Here is a 21,662-nt window from a genome sequence, read left to right as displayed (position 1 = left end):
CGAAGATGTGCTTCAGTAGCTGGACTTATTCTCCAGTCCTTTAAAATAATAATGCATGCATTGTGACTTGCACATTACATAGTGACTGTTTCCAAATGTGTTTGCTGCAATGTATCAGTACGAGCAAGGGATATAGCTAGGCATACTCAATATACTCAAAATACTACATTTTTTCTGAGCATGTCTTGGAATCGTCAACACACAAAAAATACAGAATGCTTAGAACTTTGCAAACTAACACAATGCCGAAAAATACAAAAGTGCTTATGTGCAAGAAATATACCTCTAAAATAAGTTTTACAGGGTATAAAATGGTAATAGTTGAAAATAACTTGCACCCTATATGTTGGGGTAGCATTTCTATGGGTTGGGTACATTTTTAAAATAAAAGGTAGGGTGAGGGCAAGTGGGCAACAACATTAGGTTTGAGTGCAATAAATGCATAAATACATAAATAAGTTCTTGCTACTCACCTGAATATGAGTGCTGACAGAGTTATGAAATCTCACGTTTCAACTTTTTCTGACTTGAGTATGCACGATTCCAACACATGCTCAGAAAAAAATGTAATATTTTGAGTACATTGAGTATGCCTAGCTATATCCTTTGCTCGTACTGATACATTGCAGCAAACACATTTGGAAACATCTGTCACCACATAAATAAATAAGTTCTTGCTACTCACCTGAATATGAGTGCTGACAGAGTTACGAAATCTCACGTTTCAACTTTTTCTGACTTGAGTATGCAGTTTCCGTGCGGGTGCATGTGGTTACTCACCTTCACCTGACCAACTTCTTTGTATTCATCTATGCTTACGTTACTGGTTTAGTTTTGCAACGTAACAATTTATCGATAAAAGGTTATTGTTAACAAAAATAAATAAATAAAAACGTTTCTAAATGTAATTCCAGACATTCTAATTTATAGATTGAAACTAGTTTGTTTTGCGATGCTGGTGTAAGTCAATAAAACCGTTTTGACCATTAGCTTTTATTTTATCATTTTGAGTTTCATCTTGTTTCCTGACGAGTCTGCGATGAGTGAAGACACTGCTTGGATGAAACAAATACAAACAAAAAATGCAACAAGATTTTAGAAGTTGGTATGTGCATGGCATTGCTTACCTGTAAGTTAAAAACCGTTCGCTCAGAAGCCCCAGCAGCCCTCCTAGTACTACCCCTACCGTCAGCAGTTTGCCCATTTCGGTTGCTGCTCCGCGTGTTCTGCGATGCTGGCGGGTTATCACAGCGGAGGGCTCCGCCCTGGACGTTGCGCCCGCCACTCACGCGCACCGTGAATTACAGGGCACGAATAGGCATCAAGGCGTTGGCTGGAGTGCAGCGAGGGAAGCCTTTGTGAAAATGCAAAGTGGAGTATTTTGGTAAGTACTCTTACTGTACGCTGAAGGGAGGGCATCCCTCTCAAACAGCACCTGTCACCACCTCACCTGGAGAAGTGTGTAGCGAGAGCCTCCATCCCAAACAGCACCTGTCACCACATCACCTAGGGAAAGTGTGTAACGAGAACTTCTGTCCCAAACATCTGTCACCACATCACCTAGGGAAAGTCCCTCTCAAACAGCACGTGTCACCACCTCACCTGGAGAAGTGTGTAGCGAGAGCCTCCATCCCAAACAGCACCTGTCACCACCACAGTGTGTAGTGGCTAGAGCCTTCATCCCAAACAGCACCTGTCACCACCTCACCTGGAGAAGTGTGTAGCGAGAGCCTCCATCCCAAACAGCACCTGTCACCACCACATTACCTAGGGAAAGTGTGTAACGAGAACTTCTCTCCCAAACATCTGTCACCACATCACCTAGGGAAAGTGTGTAGAGGGAATATCCATCCCAAACAGCACCTGTCACCACCTCACCTGGAGAAGTGTGTAGCGAGAGCCTCCATCCCAAACAGCACCTGTCACCACCACATCACCTAGGGAAAGTGTGTAACGAGAACTTCTGTCCCAAACATCTGTCACCACATCACCTAGGGAAAGTCCCTCTCAAACAGCACGTGTCACCACCTCACCTGGAGAAGTGTGTAGTGGCTAGAGCCTTCATCCCAAACAGCACCTGTCACCACCTCACCTGGAGAAGTGTGTAGCGAGAGCCTCCATCCCAAACAGCACCTGTCACCATCTCACCTGGAGAAGTGTGTAGCGGCTAGAGCCTTCATCCCAAACAGCACCTGCCACCACCACATCACCTAGGGAAAGTACGTAATGAGAACTTCTGTCCCAAACATCTGTCACCACATCACCTAGGGAAAGTGTGTAGAGAGAATATCCCTCTCAAACAGCACCTGTCACCACCTCACCTGGAGAACTGTGTAGCGAGAGCCTCCATCCCAAACAGCACCTGTCACCACCTCACCTGGAGAAGTGTGTAGCGACAGCCTCCATCCCAAACAGCACCTGTCACCACCACATTACCTAGGGAAAGTGTGTAGAGAGAATAACCCTCTCAAACAGCACCTCTTACGCCTGGCCTAGACCAAGTGTGTAGGGAGAACGTCTCTCCCAAACAGCAGCTCTCACCACCTCATCTAATGAAAGTGTGTAGAGAACTTCCCTGACAAACATCTGTCGCCATCTCACGTGGCAAAAGTATGTAGGGAGAACATCCATCCCCAAAAGCACTTGTCACCACCTCACCTAGGGGCAATGTGTAACAAGAACTTCTCTCCCAAACATCTGTCACCACCTCACCTAGGGCAAGCGTGTAGGGAGAATGTCCATCCCAAACAGCACCTGTCACCACTTCACCTAGGGCAAGTGTGCAGCAAGAACATCCCTCTCAAACAGTACCTGTTGCCGCCTCTTCTATGCCAAGTGTGTAGGAAGAACATCCCTCTCAAACAGTACCTGTTGCCGCCTCTTCTAGGCCAAGTGTGTAGGAAGAATATCCATCCCAAACAGTACCTGTTGCCTCCTCCACCTCACCTAGGCCAAGTGTGTATGGAGAATGTACTGCCTAAATGGCACCTGTCACCACCTCACCTAGGGTAAGTGTACAAGGAGAGCGTCCATCCCAAACAGCACCTGTCACCACCTCACCTATGGAAAGTGTGTAGGGAGAACATCCCTCCCAAACAGTACCTGTCACCACCTAACCTAGGGGCAGTGTGTAGGGAGAATGTTCCTCCCAAATAGCATCTATCACAATCTAACCTAGGGCAAGTGTGTAGGGAGAGCTACCCTTTCAAACAGCAACATTCACCAGGGAGAATGTCTCTCTGAAAGAGCACCTGTCACCACCTCACCTAGGCTGTGTGTGTAGGGAAAATGTCCCTTCCATACAGCACCTGTCACCACCTCACATGGGGCAAGTGTGTAGGGAGAATGCCCCTCCTAAACAGCACCTGTCATCACCTCATCTTGGATTCGAGGCTCATCCATATGGAGCATCCTTATATTTATGAATATTGTTTTACTTAAAGGAATGTCCAGTGTTGGCCAGCTGCATGACCACAGCAGTGAGAGAGTGTGTGTGTTGAGGGGAAATATTCCTGAAGTGGTTAACAGTATTCAGCTATAACCTGGTTTGCTACACAAGTACAAATTACTTTATTTATTCTCTAAAGCATTTTTTTCTTGGTCTTTTTTTTTTTTTTTTTTGTCGTAACCCACGATAATGTTGGCTGTCATGACGTCAGTCATTTTAGAAGTTGGCATGGCATGCCTGTGTTGTCTGTCAGCAGTAAAAGTTTCCAAGGTTTCCTGCAAGTTTCATCCAGCATGAGAAATGGGTCTTGTTTTTGGTTAACAAACTGCTGCTTTTTGTGATATATGGTTAAACCATTATCTGGAATGTGTCTAACTGTAACCTTTCTGGATTAATACATATTGTATTACACCCTTTAATCACCCCCCCTCCCCAAAAAAATGTCAACATTTTGAATGTTTTGGGTAGGGATTGAAATGCCATACACAGCAAGAGGTTTTCTGGTTCAGTTCTGAGCTGTTGTGCCTTCTGTGTGGTCTGCATGTCCACCCTATATTTGATTGGGTTTCCCCTGAGTGCTGTGGTTTTCTCCCACATTCCAGAGACATGCTGTATGTGGACTGGACACTCTAAATTGGCTATAGGTGTGAGTGCATTGTATGGAATAAGAACTCCATCAGGGCCAGTCACCTGGCAGTGTCAACCTTGGCTGTAGATTTATTTATTTATTTATTTAACATTTGTTGACTGGGAAAGTCCAACTAGGTTCCACAGAGCCTGTTTTCCGTGGAGGCCCGGGGAGAAATGCTCCAGATGCATGTCTTTGGAATGTGGGAGGAAACCCACGCGAACACAGGGAGAACATGTAAACTCAGGAGTGTCCAACAGGTGTCCCTATGGCCACTATCTGGAATGCTGAAGCACTTTATCGGGCTCTCAGTATGTCCTATAACAAATTGTTTTGAATAGACAGATACATGTTGGACATGTTAATGTGGCCACCCACACCTTGCCAAGCATAATGTGGCCCCTAAACTATACTGTAAGTGGCCGCTTAACCAAAAGGTTGGACATCCCTGCTCTAGATGATTGTTACTGCTGATGTGACACCCTGATCCCATGTGAAAAAATGGGAAAGGAGGATGTAGACGGATGAAAGGCTATCACAGAAGATGCATACCTCTCAACCTGTTAGTGCAAGAAATTTGGACAAAGCCTAAAATAATAGGGGGTTGGGGGCCAGAGGCTCAAAATTAGGGACAGGGACAGATTTTAAAAATTGGTGTTATAAAGTTAGAAAGTTGGTAGAATAACAGGATTTTCATTAGCTTGCATTTTTTTTGAAGGATATGAAGTCTGAAATTCAAATGTTTGCTATTGTATAATGACTAGTCCTGTGTGATTTGCCACAAACTACAAATTTTATGATGAACAGACCAAAAATATGAGGCAAAAATCTGGAGAGTTGTGAGTTATGTGGCATACATGTACTGCAGTGTGAATTTTACACCCTCTCTCTCCCTGTCTCCTGGTGTATGTGTATGTGATCTCTATATCTATATATATATATATATATATATATATATATATATATATATATGAATGATACAGACAAGGACAAGAACAAGATGAGTACATTGTGATGTGCATGGTTCACCAACAGGTATATATGAAACAATAAAGAAAATAAGGATGCAATGTTAGAAAAAAACAAGATATAAATGTGCACCACTCAAGCAGAGAGACACAGTAGGAGGCATGAAAACAATATGCCCTGCCTTTGCCTTTTTGGTTGGACTTATTCCCCAACTTTGCTACTGCTGCGTTTATTTTGATGTCATCAGCAAACAGTCTGACCCTGTTTTCTTTTTCCTCTGATAAATCAGACATAAACACTATGAAGAATATTGGAACATGAATCCCCCCTGTGGCACCTACCTTATTCCTGGCATTGCCACTTTCAGCACAACACGTTGTGTCATAATTTTCAAGCATGGCGCAGTCCAATTCCTCATACTCAATGTTGCCCACAGCCCCTCCAACTTTTCCTTGAAGCTGCTTGAAGAGGACTGTGTCAAAAGGCCATTGTGAAGTACATGCCAATCAAGTCTAATAGCACTCATTTGTCAAGTTCTGCTGAAACTCTGTCAACTTCTTAGCACAAGAACTCTGTAAAAAGCCTAAAATAATGGGGGGACAAAGGTCCAAAAATAGGGACAGATTTCAAAAATTGCTTTTATAAGCTTATAAAGTTGCTAGAATAACAGGATTTGCATAAGCATGCATTTTCTGAAGATTATGAAGTCTGAAACTCAAATGTGTCTCATTATTTAGTGACATCAGTCCTCAGTTACTTGCCAGAAAATCACAAATTGCATGAGAAACAGACCAAAAATATGAAGTGAAAACCTGAATAGTTGAATGGTACGATAGTCATATAAATTAATCAAAACTGACTAACAGATGTCTTCTGACCATGAAACTGTGTTGGTTGTTGTCATCTAGGAAAACAAATGTCCTTTCTTTCAGGATTCTATCTCCTTAATTTTATCTGCCACTGCTAAGTTAAATGTTTTGAAGCTCAATGGATCATCATTCTTTTATCTTGTAAAAAGGCAAACATATGCAGCCTTCCAGGTTACAGGCACTTCTATAGTGTTCATTACTCTATTAGAGATCTCTGTTATAAAGACCAACATGGCTACCAGATTCATGCGGATGCAAGAAAGTAGCCCATTAGGTCTGTCAGGTTTAACTTAGTTGCCTCTCAGTCTCTTTGCATACAATCCTGAGTCCACTACTGTCCTCTCTTTGCTTTACGTCCCTCAACATGACACATCCTTTGCTTTATTTCATGAAAACTGGAGGAGCAAAGTATTCATTCTGTACCTCTTTGTCATCTATGATGCCTCTCTCAGCTTTCTCAGCCGAAATAGGCTTGTCTTTCCTTCCCTTTATTTATTTATTTATTTATTTACATTTGTTGACCGGGAGTGTCCGACTGGATGTAGGTCCACTTTCAGCGGAGGCCCGGGGAGAAAAGCTCCACAGTTAAAATAAACAGTAGTTACATTGGATTACATAGCGATTAACAATTTAACATAGCAATTACTTACAACATATTTACAGATGAAGAACATAGTACATCAGTAGACAACTAGACTCTTTATCTGTGAAGTACACAACAGACATTAACAAATGTAACAATGAGAAGTTCCTGCTGTATAATAAGTACTAGGCTTATGAGCATCTGAGCTTGCTGTAATCAAGGTAGTTAGTGGAGTGGAAAGAAAGGTAGTAGTTGGATGGGGTGGATGATATTAGAGTGGGAGTTGCAAGGGCATAGCCAGCATGTTTTTAGTTGCACTTTTAGTAAAGTTCTCAAGTGGGTGCATGATGGTATGGAGGTAATTGTGGGTGGGAGGGAGTTCCATAATTTGGCTATAGTGCAAGAGAATAGTGCTTCACCAGCAGAGTTATTGGCTTTAGTGATCTGCAAGTGATTTTTGTTGCTGGATCTTAGTGGTCTGGTGGTGCGATATGGTTGGAGTAGATTCTGGAGGGATGGGACATTTAGTGGATGGTTTACTAGTTTGTGGGTGAGTGAGAGTTGATACCACTGAAGGAGGTGAGGGAGTTCAAGCCAGCCCAGTTCAGCAAGTGAGACAGTGGTGACTACGGTAGAATGCCCCTGTGGCGAATTTGGCAATTTTGTTGTAGCAGGTCTCTAGCTTGTTTAGATCTCATTGCCTTAGGTTGGTATATATTGGAGAGGCATACATTTGGGTGGAGATAAGGTGGGAATTTGTTATTGAAATCTTTGCTGCTTTGGTGAGAAGTTGCTTATTTCTGTATAACACTCCTAGTTTTTTGTGGACTTTTTTATGGTCATGGATATGTGAATGTCAAATTTTAGTTTATTGTCTATTTCAACTCCTAGCAATTTGGTGTGTTCAGTTGGGTATATAGTGGTGTTGTCTTTTGCTGTGATGTTAAAGTGAGAGTTGTTTTGAGTATGTTTGGTGGGTTAGAAGATGAGCAGTTTAGTTTTGTTTGGGTTGAGTTTTAATTGGGCATCAGACAACCATGTTTCTACAGAGGAAACCGCTTCCTGTGTGACTTTTTGCAGTTTGGGTAGGGACTGGGCTGAGCAGATGATGGTTGAGTCATCTGCGTATTGTATGAGTGTGCCATGTTTGGTGGCAGAGGCTAGATTATTTCTGTAAACAGTGAAGAATAGGGGTCCAAGGATGGATCCTTGGGGAACCCCTATAGATACAGGTAGTTGGGGAGATATGTAATTCTGCCATACAACGGATTGTTGGCGGTCAGACAGGTAACTCTGAAACCAGTTGGTGACTGATTGAGAGAAGGATAGGTTATTGAGGACAGAGATAAGTTGTTTGTGTGTGACCATGTCAAATGCTTTAGATAGGTCTAGGAAAGTAGCAGAGGACATTGTTTCTATGCTGCAGGATAGTGTTAGTAAAGGAGAGTAAGGCAGTGGTGGTGCTGTGGTTTGGTCGGAAACCATGCTGAGTACTGGAAAGGAGGTTGTTAGTAAGAAGGTAGTCTGAGACCTGAGAGTGTATGCATCTCTTAGTATTTTGGAGAGTGGAGAGAGAATAGCTATGGGGCGGTAATTCATTAGTTCTGTGAAGGGTCCGCCTTTCTGGAGGGGAATTATATGTGATACTTTCCACAGTGTGGGAACGTAACTTTCTGACAGAGATCGATTAATCAAGATGGATACTGGGTAGGCCAGAGCATCAGCTGCGATTTGTAGGTATTCACTTGGGAGGTTGTCTGCTGCTAATTTGGTGGGTTTAAGTTTAGTTAAGAGATTTTTTTATGTTGGAGGTAGGTACAGGAGAAAAAGAGAGGGCAGTGGGGAGATTACTAGTTGAACATGTGGGTTGGAGGGGAGGGGGGGGTTGTGTTGTTTAGCTAGTGATAGTATGGTTTGGGTGAAGTGTGTGTTGAATGAGGTAGCAATATTTTCTGAGGAGTGAGGAATGTTAGGAGGAGGGGTACTGACTTTACATGGGTGAAGGATGGAGTTTATGGAGCACCAGAATTGTTTGGGGCTGTGTTGTGAGGAGTCTAGGGCAGACTGGTAGTATTGGAATTGTCCTGTTTTATTAGCTTTTTGACTATATTGCGTAGTTCTAGGAATTTCTGTCTAGTTGAGGGGGTTTTGGTTTTGTGCTAGTGCTCCCTGGCTTTATCCCTGTTTTTCATTTCTGACTTAGCGGTTTACTGTAGCCATGGGGAGGGTTGTGCTTTGGTTCTGGAAAGTCTTATGGGGGCATGGTAATTAAGGATGCTCAGGAAGGTAGTATTAAAAAATTCAAATGCGTCATCAAGACTGAGGTACTTTAGTGGATGCCATTTACATTCTTTGAGGGATGAGATGAATGTGAGTGGGTTAAAGTTTAGTTTTTTACATATTTGACGGTAGATGACAGGTTTAGCTTGGTATAGGTATTTTTTGAGGAGGAATGTTGGGGAGTGATCACTGAGGCTATCTGATAAGTAGCCTGTTATATATGACTGCGTCTCTTACTGACTAGTATCCAATCCAGGGTAGTGTGCTTGCTGGAGTTTTTATTTATCCTGGTTGGCGACTGGACTAGTTGAGTTGGGTGAAGCCATGAAGGTTTACATGATGGGTTGGAAGGTTTACATGATGAGTTGGAAGGTTGGCAGAACAGGATTGCCAGTCAATATTGAAATCACCTAAAATGATAGTTTCTTGGGGGAAGATGGTGGGTAGACCAGCTGAGGAGGTTTTCTAGTGGAGGGATGTTTTGACCAGGTGGGAAGTAGCATCCAATTATGTTGATGGTTTTGTTTTGGTTTATTTTGAGGTTGGTATATATTATTTCTTCATTGCCTATTTGTGGAGCTGATGATTTTAAGATCTGGATGTTTAGATGCTGTTTAAATATTATAGCTACACCACCTCCTTTCTTGTTAAGCCGGTCTACTCTTAGTATGCCGTAACCTGTAGGGAGTATTTGCTCACTGGTAATGTGAGGATTTATTCTTTGTCTGCCTAAAGAATGTATGTATGTATGTATTTATTAGCCCTTGATATGTGTGTGAAAGAGAGGGAAGCTAGAGGAATGGTGAGGATGCAGGGAGTAGAGCTGGTGAAGGTGGATGAGTTTAAATACTTGGGATCAACAGTTCAGAGTAACAGTGTGTAGAAGAGAGGTGAAGTAGAGAGTACAGGCAGGGTGGAGTGGGTGGAGAAGAGTGCCAGGAGTGATTTGTGACAGACAAGTACCAGTAAGAGTGAAAGGGAAGGTCTACAAGATGGTAGTGAGACCAGCTATGTTATATGGGTTGAAGACAGTGGCATTAACAAAAAGGCAGGAGTCAGAGCTGGGCGTGGCAGAGTTAAAGATGTTAAGATTTGCACTGGGTGTGACAAGGGTGGACAGGATTGGGAATAAGTATATTAGAGGGTCAGCCCAGGTTGGCTGGTTTAGAGACAAAGCCAGAAAGGCGAGATTGCATTGGTTTGGACATGTGCTGAGGAGGGATGCTGGGTATATTGGGAGAAGGATGCTAAGGATGGAGATGCCAGGAAAGAGGAAGGCCTAAGATAAGGTTTATGGATGTGGTGAGAGAGGACATGGAGGTGGTTGGTGTGACAGAGCAAGATGCAGAGGACAGGAAGAAATGGAAACAGATGATCCACTGTGGAAACCACTAATGGGAACAGCCAAAAGAAGAATAGCCTTTGATTACTAGGAAAGTCCAACTAGGCAAAGCCACTTTTCACCACACGGTCAGAGATAAAAAGCTCCACATTTCCACAGAATGCATAAATGCTTGGCTTGTATCTAGTGCAATCTTACCAAAGATATGTACTTTAAGTTGACTTTTTGCAAGATATTTAAAAATTAGTACTGATGCTATATTTTCAATTTTTTTTGTATTTTCTGCCCTTTATCACTGTAAAGGGCTCTGCTTTTCACTGACTTTGCTGCTGGTTTCTCTGAATTGTAATTTTAAAGGTGTGTGTTTCTAGCTAATCTGTGTAATTGTCCTGCTTGAATTCACTTTGAGCTAACTGTAGCATGGTTTTACATTAAGAAAACCTGGGACTGCTTTTCTAGTGGAAGTAGAAGGTGGCCTGGTCTGTCTGAGCTAAGAAATTACACAGGAAGGCTTAAGTGAGACTGCTTGTTTGGTGAGAGTTATTTGCTTTTAGTCAGTTTTCTCTGCCTCTATACATTTGGTGTACTTGCAGAGCTGTTGGCTCATTTTCACAGAGCTCACAAACATTTGGCTTGCATTTAGTGCAGTCCTAGCAAAGATAAGTAATTTAAGTTGATCGCGCAGGAAGGTTTTAAGTGTTTTTAGTAGCTGTACAAATTTGTCAAGCTTGTGAAGAGCTGCTCGCCATGCAGTACTAATTAGCAGCACACTGCATAGTAGCAGACACCTAGATGGAAAAAAATTCCTACAGAATTATCAACAAAACTGTACCTAGTAACTCTATAAGAGTAGAAAAACTACTTTGCGCATTGAAAGCCTGGAGGAAGTAGTTTGCACACTGAGGAGCACTGCCCTTAAATTTACTATTATGTTGCCTAATCTAGTCCCTAGTCCCAAAAGCACCCTTAGTTGCCCTCTTTTAACTCCTCATGCACTACATCCTTCTAGCTCAGCTAATAAAGGACCTGATTACATGGATATGCACCATCCCATTTTTTTTTCACAGTTTGTTGGACAGAGGTAATTTGAGACAGTGTGATTGTCTCATGTTCACCGCCAAGCATTCAATCCTTAAAGCAAGAGACAGTATGCAATATATATATATATATATATATATATATATATATATATATATATATATATATATATATATATATATATATATATATAAATATATACTGCGGTGGTGGTGCTGCGGTAGCATTGTCGCCTCACAGTAAGACGTTGTCCCGTTCGATTCTCAGCTAGAGAGTCTTCTGTGTGGAGATATGCGTGAATGGGCGTACCTTTGTTGAAGGTTGTGCATCAGAGATGGCAGCTCGGCACGTAAAAATCTGCTGCCAATCATTAGCGGACTGGAGTTCCGCTGTGGCGACCCCTAACCGGGAAAAGCCTAAAGACACAGCAGCATATTTATATGTATATGTATGTATGTATGTGTGTGTGTGTGTGTGAGTGTGTGTGTGTGTATCTACACACACACACACGTACACACACTAGATTATGCTGTGGCACTTAAATGCAATCTTCCCAAATCCCAGGGACCTCCCATGCATTCCACACACAAAAATTATCCAATGCAAACAAAAACACTCAACAAAAGCAATACTTAAAACTACACACACAGCCACACTCAGTAGAGCCTCAACTAAAAATCCGATAAGGCAAGCCAACACACTGCCCAGGACTCTAGTCATAAGGGGACTCCATTGTGCAACACACTGATGCCCCACTCATCAGGTTGGACAAAGAGAAAATAATGGTCAGTCGCTTATCAAGAGCCTAGAGCCACCAGGTTACACATGCACTCCGGTCATTACAGCACAGGTGCCAGTACGACTGTCATAATCCATGTAGGTGTACCTCACTAGACTATATGAAGAGAGACATTAGGGAGCTCTCAGACTATGTGTCACAGGCTGATATGTGCCTAGCACTGCGTAACAATCTACCTTCACCAAGATGATGCCACAATATGAACTAAAGATGACTGACTTTAATAACTGGCTTATTTTCTGGTGTCATTCTAAGGGGATAAATATTTGTCAGTATGGGAGGAAATGATTAACAAACCATGTTTCTTTAGAAAAAAACTACCTCCAACTCCACAAATAAATACATGCAATGGCATTAACACAACTTATTCCATTACCCTAAAATATGCTTTAATTTCAATATACAAACAATATTTCCATTTCCATTAATACCAGGTGGTTGGGTGGCATTTAACCTAAGTTGCTACCTTAACTCACAAATGTCCAGATGCACATCAAGCACCCTCCCCTGAGCATCCATTAATGCCATTGCGTGTATTTATTTATTTTAATGCACAAGGAAGTCGTTTTTGTGCCATGTTTTGATGTAAATTTAATATGTATTTTAGGCATTTTTATGTGCTCTTGGGTTGATTGATGATTATTCAATTATTCAATTGGGTGTGGTTTTGTATAAAAGGACTGGGTTATGGTAATGGCATTGTTCTGATGTTACGACGTTTCTTTGCAAGGATGGTCTGCACCTGTCCACTTTAGGCTTTCACATTTTGGCTAAAGCATTGTCCTCCCCATGGATCCTTTTTTAGGCAATGCCAAATTGACAAACCTTCCAACACAGCAAAATCAGCTCATGGAAATTTAAAGTATTACTGCTCAATGTCAGGAGTTTAAAAAAGAAGCTGCACACCCTTCAAGCTGCCCTAGCCATGGAGAATGCAGACATCTGTGCAGTTACAGAGACATGGTTTAAAGCCACAGAGAGTAGCCTGGCAGTGCAAAATTTCAGTGCCTTCCACACATGTACGCCAGCAACCGTACAGACAGGGAATAAGGTGGAGGTATCTCAATCTACATCAGTAACAAGCATACCTCTACTTTAGTTAAACAGGATGACAAGCTAGAGTTTCTCCATGTCCAGATTACCAAAGACAAAACCCCATACCATATCCTAGCAAGCTATAGGTCACTCTCTATATCCCAGTAAAGCCATAGCTCATACCTAAACCTACTGGAGACACTCACCATTCAACCAACTATCATACTCATGGGTAAATTTAATTACCCCCTCTATAGCCTGGGAATGCTACACAACCCCAGATTTACAGGCACAGAGATTCCTGAACTTTGTAAACACAAACACCCCAGATCAGACAGTACATACTCCCACTTGAGGAATATGAGAGAACACTGCACCCAACCCAGTGCCATGCCCTTTCTGGTAAGGTCAGATCACAAAGTGGTCCTCTTTGAAATAAAAAGTCAATTCTGACAGCCCAGTAAACCCTGTACTAGTTATAAACTATTCCAAGGCAAACTACTGTTTATTAAGTGATAACTTCTCAAAATTCCAAACACCCTCTATACCCAAAAAATACAGCAGCCCATGTGGAATTGTTCACAGAACCCCTGTACCTACCAGAAGCCCAGAACAAACTCTTAAAAACAAACCACCCTGGTGGAATTCAAAATTAAACAACTTGTGCAACAAAAGAAATAAAATCGAATTTATTAATTTATAAATTTGTTATAAAAAAATAAAATTAGGTATAGCAACACCCAAAGAAGATAACTCTCTCATCACACTTAATACACAACTTATTCTTCTTCTTTCAGCTTTTCCCAGTTAGGGGTCACCACAGTGAATCACCTGTCCGCTCATGATTGGCAGTGGAGTTTTACGGTGTCAAGTTGCCAGCCTGGCGCCCAACCTTCCACAGAAGGCACACGCATGCATGCACTCACACCTACGGCCAATTTAGAGTGACCAATCCACCTACAGCATGTCTTTGGGATGTGGGAGGAAACCAGAGCACTTGGAGGAAACCCACGTGACCACAGGGAGGACATGCAGACTCTGCAGAGAAGGCATACCAGTCGAGAATCGAAGCAGAGATCCTCTTGCTGTGACGCAACAACGCTAACCACCATGGCCACCCACACTTAATACACAACTAAGCAAGTTAATTAAGTCAAAGAAAGGCAATTTTGAGGTAAAGATAGCTCCCCAGGCCAAGAGTGACCATAAGGCCTTTTTTAGTTATGTTGGAAACCTCATAAGCTATACACAACAGTGTGTGCCAAACTGACTGTAAATGGAGCCACATTCATGGAGCTGGGAGATATAACAAATCTACCAGCTGACAAATTCAGCTCCAACTTTACCACCCCTCCACTCACTCCCACCCACCAGTAAGGAAATACTATCCAACATAATCCCTCCAATTATCAATAAGGAGCATGTCCTAGCTGTGCTCTCTAAGAGCAAGAACACAGCTTGAGTGGGCCCTGATAATATCCCAGGATAGCAAGAACACAGCTTCAGTGGGTCCAGATAATACCCCACGATGCCTCCTAAATAGCTTGAAAAATGACCTATAAGGTCCACTAGAGTCACTCTTCAACTATAGCCTGTGAACACAAATGGAGGACTGCAATGTTCATCCCTTTGCGCAAGGGTGGACTATCAACAGATCCCGGTAACTACAGACCCATTAGTCTGACTAGTCTTATATGCAAAGTCATGGAAAGAATTATTATGGAAATGATTAACAATGACATAGAAAACCATCAGACAGAGGACCAAACTCAGTTTGGTTTCATCAAAGGAAGTTCATGCTTAGTATACCTGGTGGACTTCTTTGAGAAGGTCACCAAAGCAATGGATAAGGGAAGAATGGTGCATACTGTCTACCTTGACCTGGCTAAGGTACTTGATGCAGTACTCCACTTCAGCATTGCAAATAAACTCAAGGAATTAGGTATAAATCCCCTATGACAAAGGTGCCAGTCGCTAGCCGAGTTTCAGGGCTCTGTGCTGGGGTCAGCTCCTCATTGGCATATACTTCTCGGAAGTCAAGGCCAGTGTCAGGGGTCTCTGGCTGACCATATCTGCAGATGATTGCAAACTAGTAGCAGTCATAGAATCCCCAAAGATGCTAACATCTTACAGGAAGGTCTAATGCAAACAAGTGACTGGTGCCAAAGCCATGGCTTAAAACTCAATGCCAAGAAATGCATAATAATACCTTTTGGGAACAGGGTTTGTTGTAGTACACAAACAATTCTCACACTGTCTCAAAGTGGAAGGGAGGTGAATTGCAACTACATTCCAGGTTGGTCACATGATTTTTCAGTTATATAAGCCTCTATGCACTCACTCGAGGCACTCCTTACAATGGAAAACATCGACATCTGTGCAGACAGAGACCTGGTTCAAAGCTCCAGAGAGCACCCCTGCATTACCAGGCTATAATTCATACCACACCTTTTGGCCACCTAACCTGGACTGAAGCACTAAAGGCAGAGGCGTGTCCATATTCATTAAAGATATCTACACCTCCGGGCTAGTTGCTCAGCATAATGCATCTGAGATTATCCAAATGCAACTAACTCTGGGCAAGACCACAATGCAAATTGTAGCTTGCTACAGATCCCCACCATGCCCCAGGATTCCCACTCCTCATTTCTTTTTACACTAGAAAATATCAGGGTACAACCTAACACCCTAGTAATGGGCGATTTCAGCTACCCCACCATTAGCTGGGAAAACTACTCATGTACCAACTCTTGTGCTCAACGTTTTCTGAAATTCATACATTCCAATGCCTTGGATCAACTTATCCACACCCTCACCAGGGGCGCAATATCCTTGACCTGGTCATTACCAACATGGGCAACCGGTGTTCCACACCAGAGGTCAATTCCTCATTGGTCAGATCCGACCACAAACAAATCACCCTAGAAATCCACAGCCCACCCCCACCCCCACCCCTCATTAGAGAAACCACCGTAAAAAATTTCTCCAAAGCCAACCTTCCGCTTCTTAAGACAGAAGTGGCAAACTTCACGACACCCATGCTGATGGACAACAGAGATATGACTGCTGAATCCTATACAAGTGCACTTTATAAGCACTTACACGAGTGCATGGATTGTGCAATCCCTAACAGAACCAAGATGCTATCCTCCAAAAAAAGGAAGCCAATCTGGTGGTCCCCTGCTATAAACAAACTCTACAACAGAAGAAAGAAACTGTTGCAAAAAAGAGTAAAATCCCATGATTAGAGGAACTCCGTGGTCAGCCTCAGTTAAGAAGCTGAGATCCCTCATAAAATCCTCCAAAGCTAGTTACGAAAACAAAATAGTCACTGATTCTAAAGACAACCACAAAGCATTCTATAGCTATGTCAAGAATCTCAATGGCAACACTCAAATCTGCTCTGAGCTACAGCACAATGACACTAAATATACAGAACCAACTGATATTGCCAACATCCTGGCAGATAGGTTCAGTGCTAACTTTACCCCTCTCTCATCACCTAAAGGGTCCATCTCTATACCGGAAGAATGCAAAGTACCTGTAATCATGGCTGCACATGTAAAAAAAACACACTCTCCAAAGCCAAGAACACAGCATCCATGGGACCTGACAACATCCCAGGCTGCATTCTACATGAACTACAGAACAAACTGGCACCCCACCTAAGTACCATGTTCAATCATAGCCTCACCTCTGGCTTTGTTGCCACTGAATGGCACACAGCAACGGTTATCCCACTCCACAAAGGGGGAGCCACCACAGACCCCAGGAACTACCGCCCTATTAGCCTGATGAGCCTGGTCTGCAAGGCTATGGAGCATATCATCGTGGAACTTATAAACAATGACATTGGTAATCTCCAAACTCTGGACCCTACCCAGTTTGGGTTTGTAAAAGGCAGATCATGTCTCCTAAACCTGATAGACTTCTTTGAAGAGGTCACCAAAGCCATAGATGAGGGTAAGGTGGTTCACACAGCCTATCTAGATCTTGCCAAGGCTTTCGACACCAACCCCCACTCTGGAATTATAGACAAACTCACTAAACTAGGTATAAATCCCTATGTCACAAGATGGGTTGCCAACTGGCTCACTGACAGAATCCACACTGTGAAAGTAGCAGACTCTAAATCCAACTTCAGACTAGTGACAAGTGGAGTACCACAGGGTTCAGTCCTAGGTCCTCTCCTGTTTGGTATCTACTTCTCTGAAGTACAGGCTAACACAGAAGGTCTTTGGCCAGGGTTGCCAGACATCCTTATTTGAGCAGGATTGTCCTGGGATCAGCAGCCCGATCCCAAGTCCTGCACTGCCGGTTTAAATCCCGGCGAAACAGCCCTCTGCTTTTTTTTGATTGGCCCGTATACTGGCATATGGGCCAATCAGAAATCGCGAAATATGGAGCTGCTGGTGTTTAATGCAGAACATCAGGCAGTCCCACATTAAACATAGCTCCATTTTTCAAGTTTTTTGATTGGCCCGTATGCCGGTATACAAGTCAATCAAAAACTGGTAACATGGAGCTACTTGCGTTTAATGCGGAACGCTTGATGTTCCATATTAAACAGAAGTAGCTCCGTGTTTAAAGACCTTTTTTTAAGCGTTGAAGACCTTTTTTTTTTTGGTCCTCACTTTGTTCCTACCCAGCCAGTCAGAAATCTGGCAACCCTGTCTTTGGCTAACAAAGTTCGCAGATGACTGCAAACTAGGAACCATAATCAAAACTCCTAACGATGTGGACATCCTACAAAAGGGCCTCACTGAGACAGATGCCTGGTGTCAAAGCCATGGCCTCAAGCTCAATGCCAAAAAGTGCACTGTCATCCCTTTTGGTAAAAACTCTGTACCCATGAACTACCACATAGGCAGTAGTCTACTTGATACCGAAAGTGTGATAAGAGACCTTGAGACACAGGTGGACAGTGGTCTCTCCTTTGATAATCACATTGCCACAGTAGTCAGGAAATCCTTCTACATGGCACACATCACAAAAGGTTTCTCATCCAGGAAAAAAAGAGGTCATTGTTCCCATCTACTCATCACTCATTAGACCCATTATAGAGTACAATGCCCCTTTTGGTATGTACCTCACAAGACATCTACAACAACTGGAAAGGCCACAGAAATACCTCACAAAGAGGATTACTGGCCTCAAACAGATGCCCTACGCAGACCGTCTCAAAAAACTCCAGCTTTACTCTGTCACATATCGCCTACCCAGAGGCGATCTCTGCCTAACATAGAAAGCTATGTCAAACCCAGAGCTGTTGGACATGCTCCACGTAAAGAAATCACAATCCCTCTGAGCTACACGCTCTAGGGACCTAAACCTTGTCACCACAATAAACAGAACATGCTGGAGGGATAGATTCCTGTCCCAGAGACTTCCCATACTCTGCAACAAACTACCTATCTATATCAAAAATTCTCCTCATTGGCACTCTTCAAGAAAAATCTTGATGATTGGATGGGAAATAGGAAATTCACCCTGGGGATCTCTTCTGTGGCTCTGCTTGACAGGGGCACAGGACAATAATTTTCTTGGTTGGGAAAAGCCAAGGTATTTGGCTAGGCTTACATAGGCCCTATATCTAAAGAACGTGCAGTATTATTTTAGTGTTTAAGTCTAAAGTCACATTGAAATTTTAGTACACAGACAACAGACAAGGCACATGCAAGGTTTAATCAGCCAATTATTTACTTGAGACACCTATACAGGTGAGACACTTTGAAGATGTTATGACATTTATTGATATGGCTGCATAATACTTGAACTTATTAATGGTGATGGTACAAGAGGATGATTGTTTTATTGATAGGTATGACTTCACTGGGATTCTAAAATATAGATGTGAAATTATTAGATTAAAAAGGGAGGCTTGGTAATGGGGATGATATAAGTAGAGGACCATTTTGTTGACAAACATGTTTCCAAGTAGATGAGATAAGGTATTTCTGATGTTTGTTGGGAGAGAGTTCCACAGTTTGCAACATACACAGAGTATAGGCAGTCACTATTATGATTTTTTTTAGATTTTTGAGCAAGCAGTAAGTGTTGACCCAATGAACACTTCTCTGTGATGTGAGTACCAGTTTAATAACTAGAGCATCTGTTTCAGCTTGTGATGTCTGGTTAATATACTACCAAACTGCCAACAGTATGCAGTGTCTGGTTAATATCCCACTGAACTGTCAACAATACAGTATGTGACATCCCCTACTATCCTGGGTCAATAACTAAGGAACTTCAATGCTCACTACTGATTCCAGTGTGAGACCATCACCTAAACAGGAGTAATACTTCACAGTTTCCCCTAAGAGCACAACAGGAAAATGCTTATACCCTGGGACTGGACTCTATGCTTCTGTCCACCACAAATGTAACTCCTTATTACACAATCCAGAGCAATTTGTCCCAGTTTAACACCTCTGATACACTCATACTTAAATAAATTAAATCTCACACATCCAAACACTTTTGGGAAAGCCTGACACAGATTTCCAGCTGTGTCTCTTCCCCAAAATAATACAGTAACAGGCTGCCACCAATAACTCCACTATACTCTTTTAAAGTGGTGTCCAATTCTTAAAATTAGACATTAAAACAAATTATAGCATATGACCTAAAGCAGCCAGGCCTTCAGAGTTTCCCGGGAATTATCAAAGCAGGTATAAGCAGTATCAATTCACTAAATAATACACTGATTGACAAGCCACAATGTAAGATAATAAAAAAGATTTAATAATAAGCAAAATGATTAAAATATAAAACAATAATTTCAACAAGCAAGCAGAATTCTATCACCAGGAAAATGAAATTAATACTGAAGGATAGAAATCCAACATTTAGAAAAACTATAACTAGTTACCTATAATCTATTTAATTGAAGAAAACTGTCCCTGATCTAAACTAAATATTACAATAGAGCAAAGGCGGGCTTACAGTTCTTGTGGATTCCTTTGGGTATCCACTGCTCAGTACAATAACACAACTTTGAACCATGAACACAAAACTACAAACTCAACTGTGAACTGAGCTCATCTGTTCAAACTGACTATAGCAGGCTCTTTTATAAGCTAGGTTATCTGTCTTAACTGTTCCAGTTCTCATTTTCATTTCATTCTTTGAAAATCAACAAACAGCTGTTTATTAACATTCCTACCTGTCTTTCAGTCTCTGACAGTAAACACAGAGCATCTGAACACATTCTAATGACATCATCTGTAGATCAGCTGACTCTAAGACAGTCTGCATTTAGAATCTCCTGTATAAACATGACAAGTTAAAATATAAAAGAACACTGTTCAACTCTTTAAACATCTGGTACAAACAGAGTATTAATCAACATATAAGAACTTAATTACAATATCATAGCTAGTCATGCTGGCATATAATACTCAGATTAATCTGAAGTCATGTACAAAACTTCAGCCAGACATGCTAGCACAGATGATAGTGTCTACGTTTCTTCACTTGTCTCCCCTACCATGACTCAAGCATGATTTTCAAGTGCCCCTTGAAAAACATCACTTGAGAAAAATGGGTCTGCCTGGGAATATATCAAACCACTCCTCTTCTGGACAATCCATCTGGATTGGCATTATTAACCCCACTGTGATGTTGTATTGCCAGGTCATATGCTTGAAACCCTAGACTCCATTTCAGTAACTTGGCATTTTGTTTGCTGACTCTATTTAGCCATGTTAAAGGGTTATGATCTGTGAGTACAGTGAATTTTCTTCCATATAGATAGGGTTCAGAGCTGCATAACATTTTACCCTAGTTTGAAGACAACAGCTAAGATATACAACTGGGTGCTGCTCTTCTTCTGAGGAAACTTGGCTAAGTACAGCCCCCACGCCAAATTTGAAGCATCTACTTGCACAATAAATTATTTGCTGTAATCCAGACTGGCTAACACAGGGGGTCCTCCCAAAATTTTTTTTGGAATGCCTGTTCACAATCTGTGGTCTGCACTACCTTATGTAATTTATTTTTCCTAGTTATATCAGTAAGGGGTGCAGCTGTTGTACTATAATTGGGCACAAATTTTCTATAATACCCCACTGTCCCTAGAAATGCTTTCACTTGCTTTTTAGTAACAGGAACTGCCCATGCTTGAATAGCTTCCACTTTGATAGGTTCTGGCCTAATCTTACCACTCTTCACTCTGTGTCCTAAGTAAGTGAGTAAGTTTGCTTTGTATAAAAGGGGCGTGCACTTTTACCTCATTGTTAATTTGTTTTCTCTGAGGAAGCTGCACCTTTGTGCGCAAAACGTTGTGATAAATAAATTGCTAAGACTACCTACTTGTTGTTGCTGGTACAAGGGCTCCGTGTAATGCTTTTGGATTCCAGTTGTTCTTGTCTTTTGCATTTGCCTGTTTGTTTTCATGGCCACAGGGAGCCCTGTTAGTCCCAGCAGCCCTCGCATCTCTCTTAATTCTGGAGTGAAGGAAGCGCAGTCTAATCCACTTCTTGATGTGCCTGCCTTGCTGATTTCATTGTCGGAAAGACTCGACAAGCTTAATGCACGCTTTGATTTACTGGAAGGTATTAATGGCAACAGGAACCGCCAGGTAGCTTCTATACCTTTATCTACTCAAGGCTCTTCAGCCACTAATACTACACAGGCGAACTCTGGTTCTCTAATACCGGCAGGACAACCT

General features: G+C 42.1%; 1 protein-coding gene across 1 annotated transcript in view; it reads right to left on the bottom strand.

The window, feature by feature from the left end:
- LOC122797138 (serum paraoxonase/arylesterase 2-like) overlaps window positions 1-1,445 on the bottom strand; it is a 610,903-nt gene extending 609,458 nt beyond the window's left edge. The window contains exon 1 of the mRNA XM_044065937.1: window positions 1,128-1,445. Within this exon, the coding sequence (XP_043921872.1) occupies window positions 1,128-1,204 (77 nt within the window). The 5' untranslated portion in view covers window positions 1,205-1,445. The remainder of the gene's footprint in view (window positions 1-1,127) is intronic.
- Between the last annotated feature and the right edge of the window lie 20,217 nt (window positions 1,446-21,662).

This window comes from Protopterus annectens, chromosome 3.part0, assembly GCF_019279795.1.
Source record: "Protopterus annectens isolate FY-2018-M chromosome 3.part0, PAN1.0, whole genome shotgun sequence".
NCBI lineage: Eukaryota > Metazoa > Chordata > Ceratodontiformes > Protopteridae > Protopterus > Protopterus annectens.
Note: the sequence above shows the minus strand (reverse complement) of the source record. Positions and strands in the feature narration are given on the sequence as shown.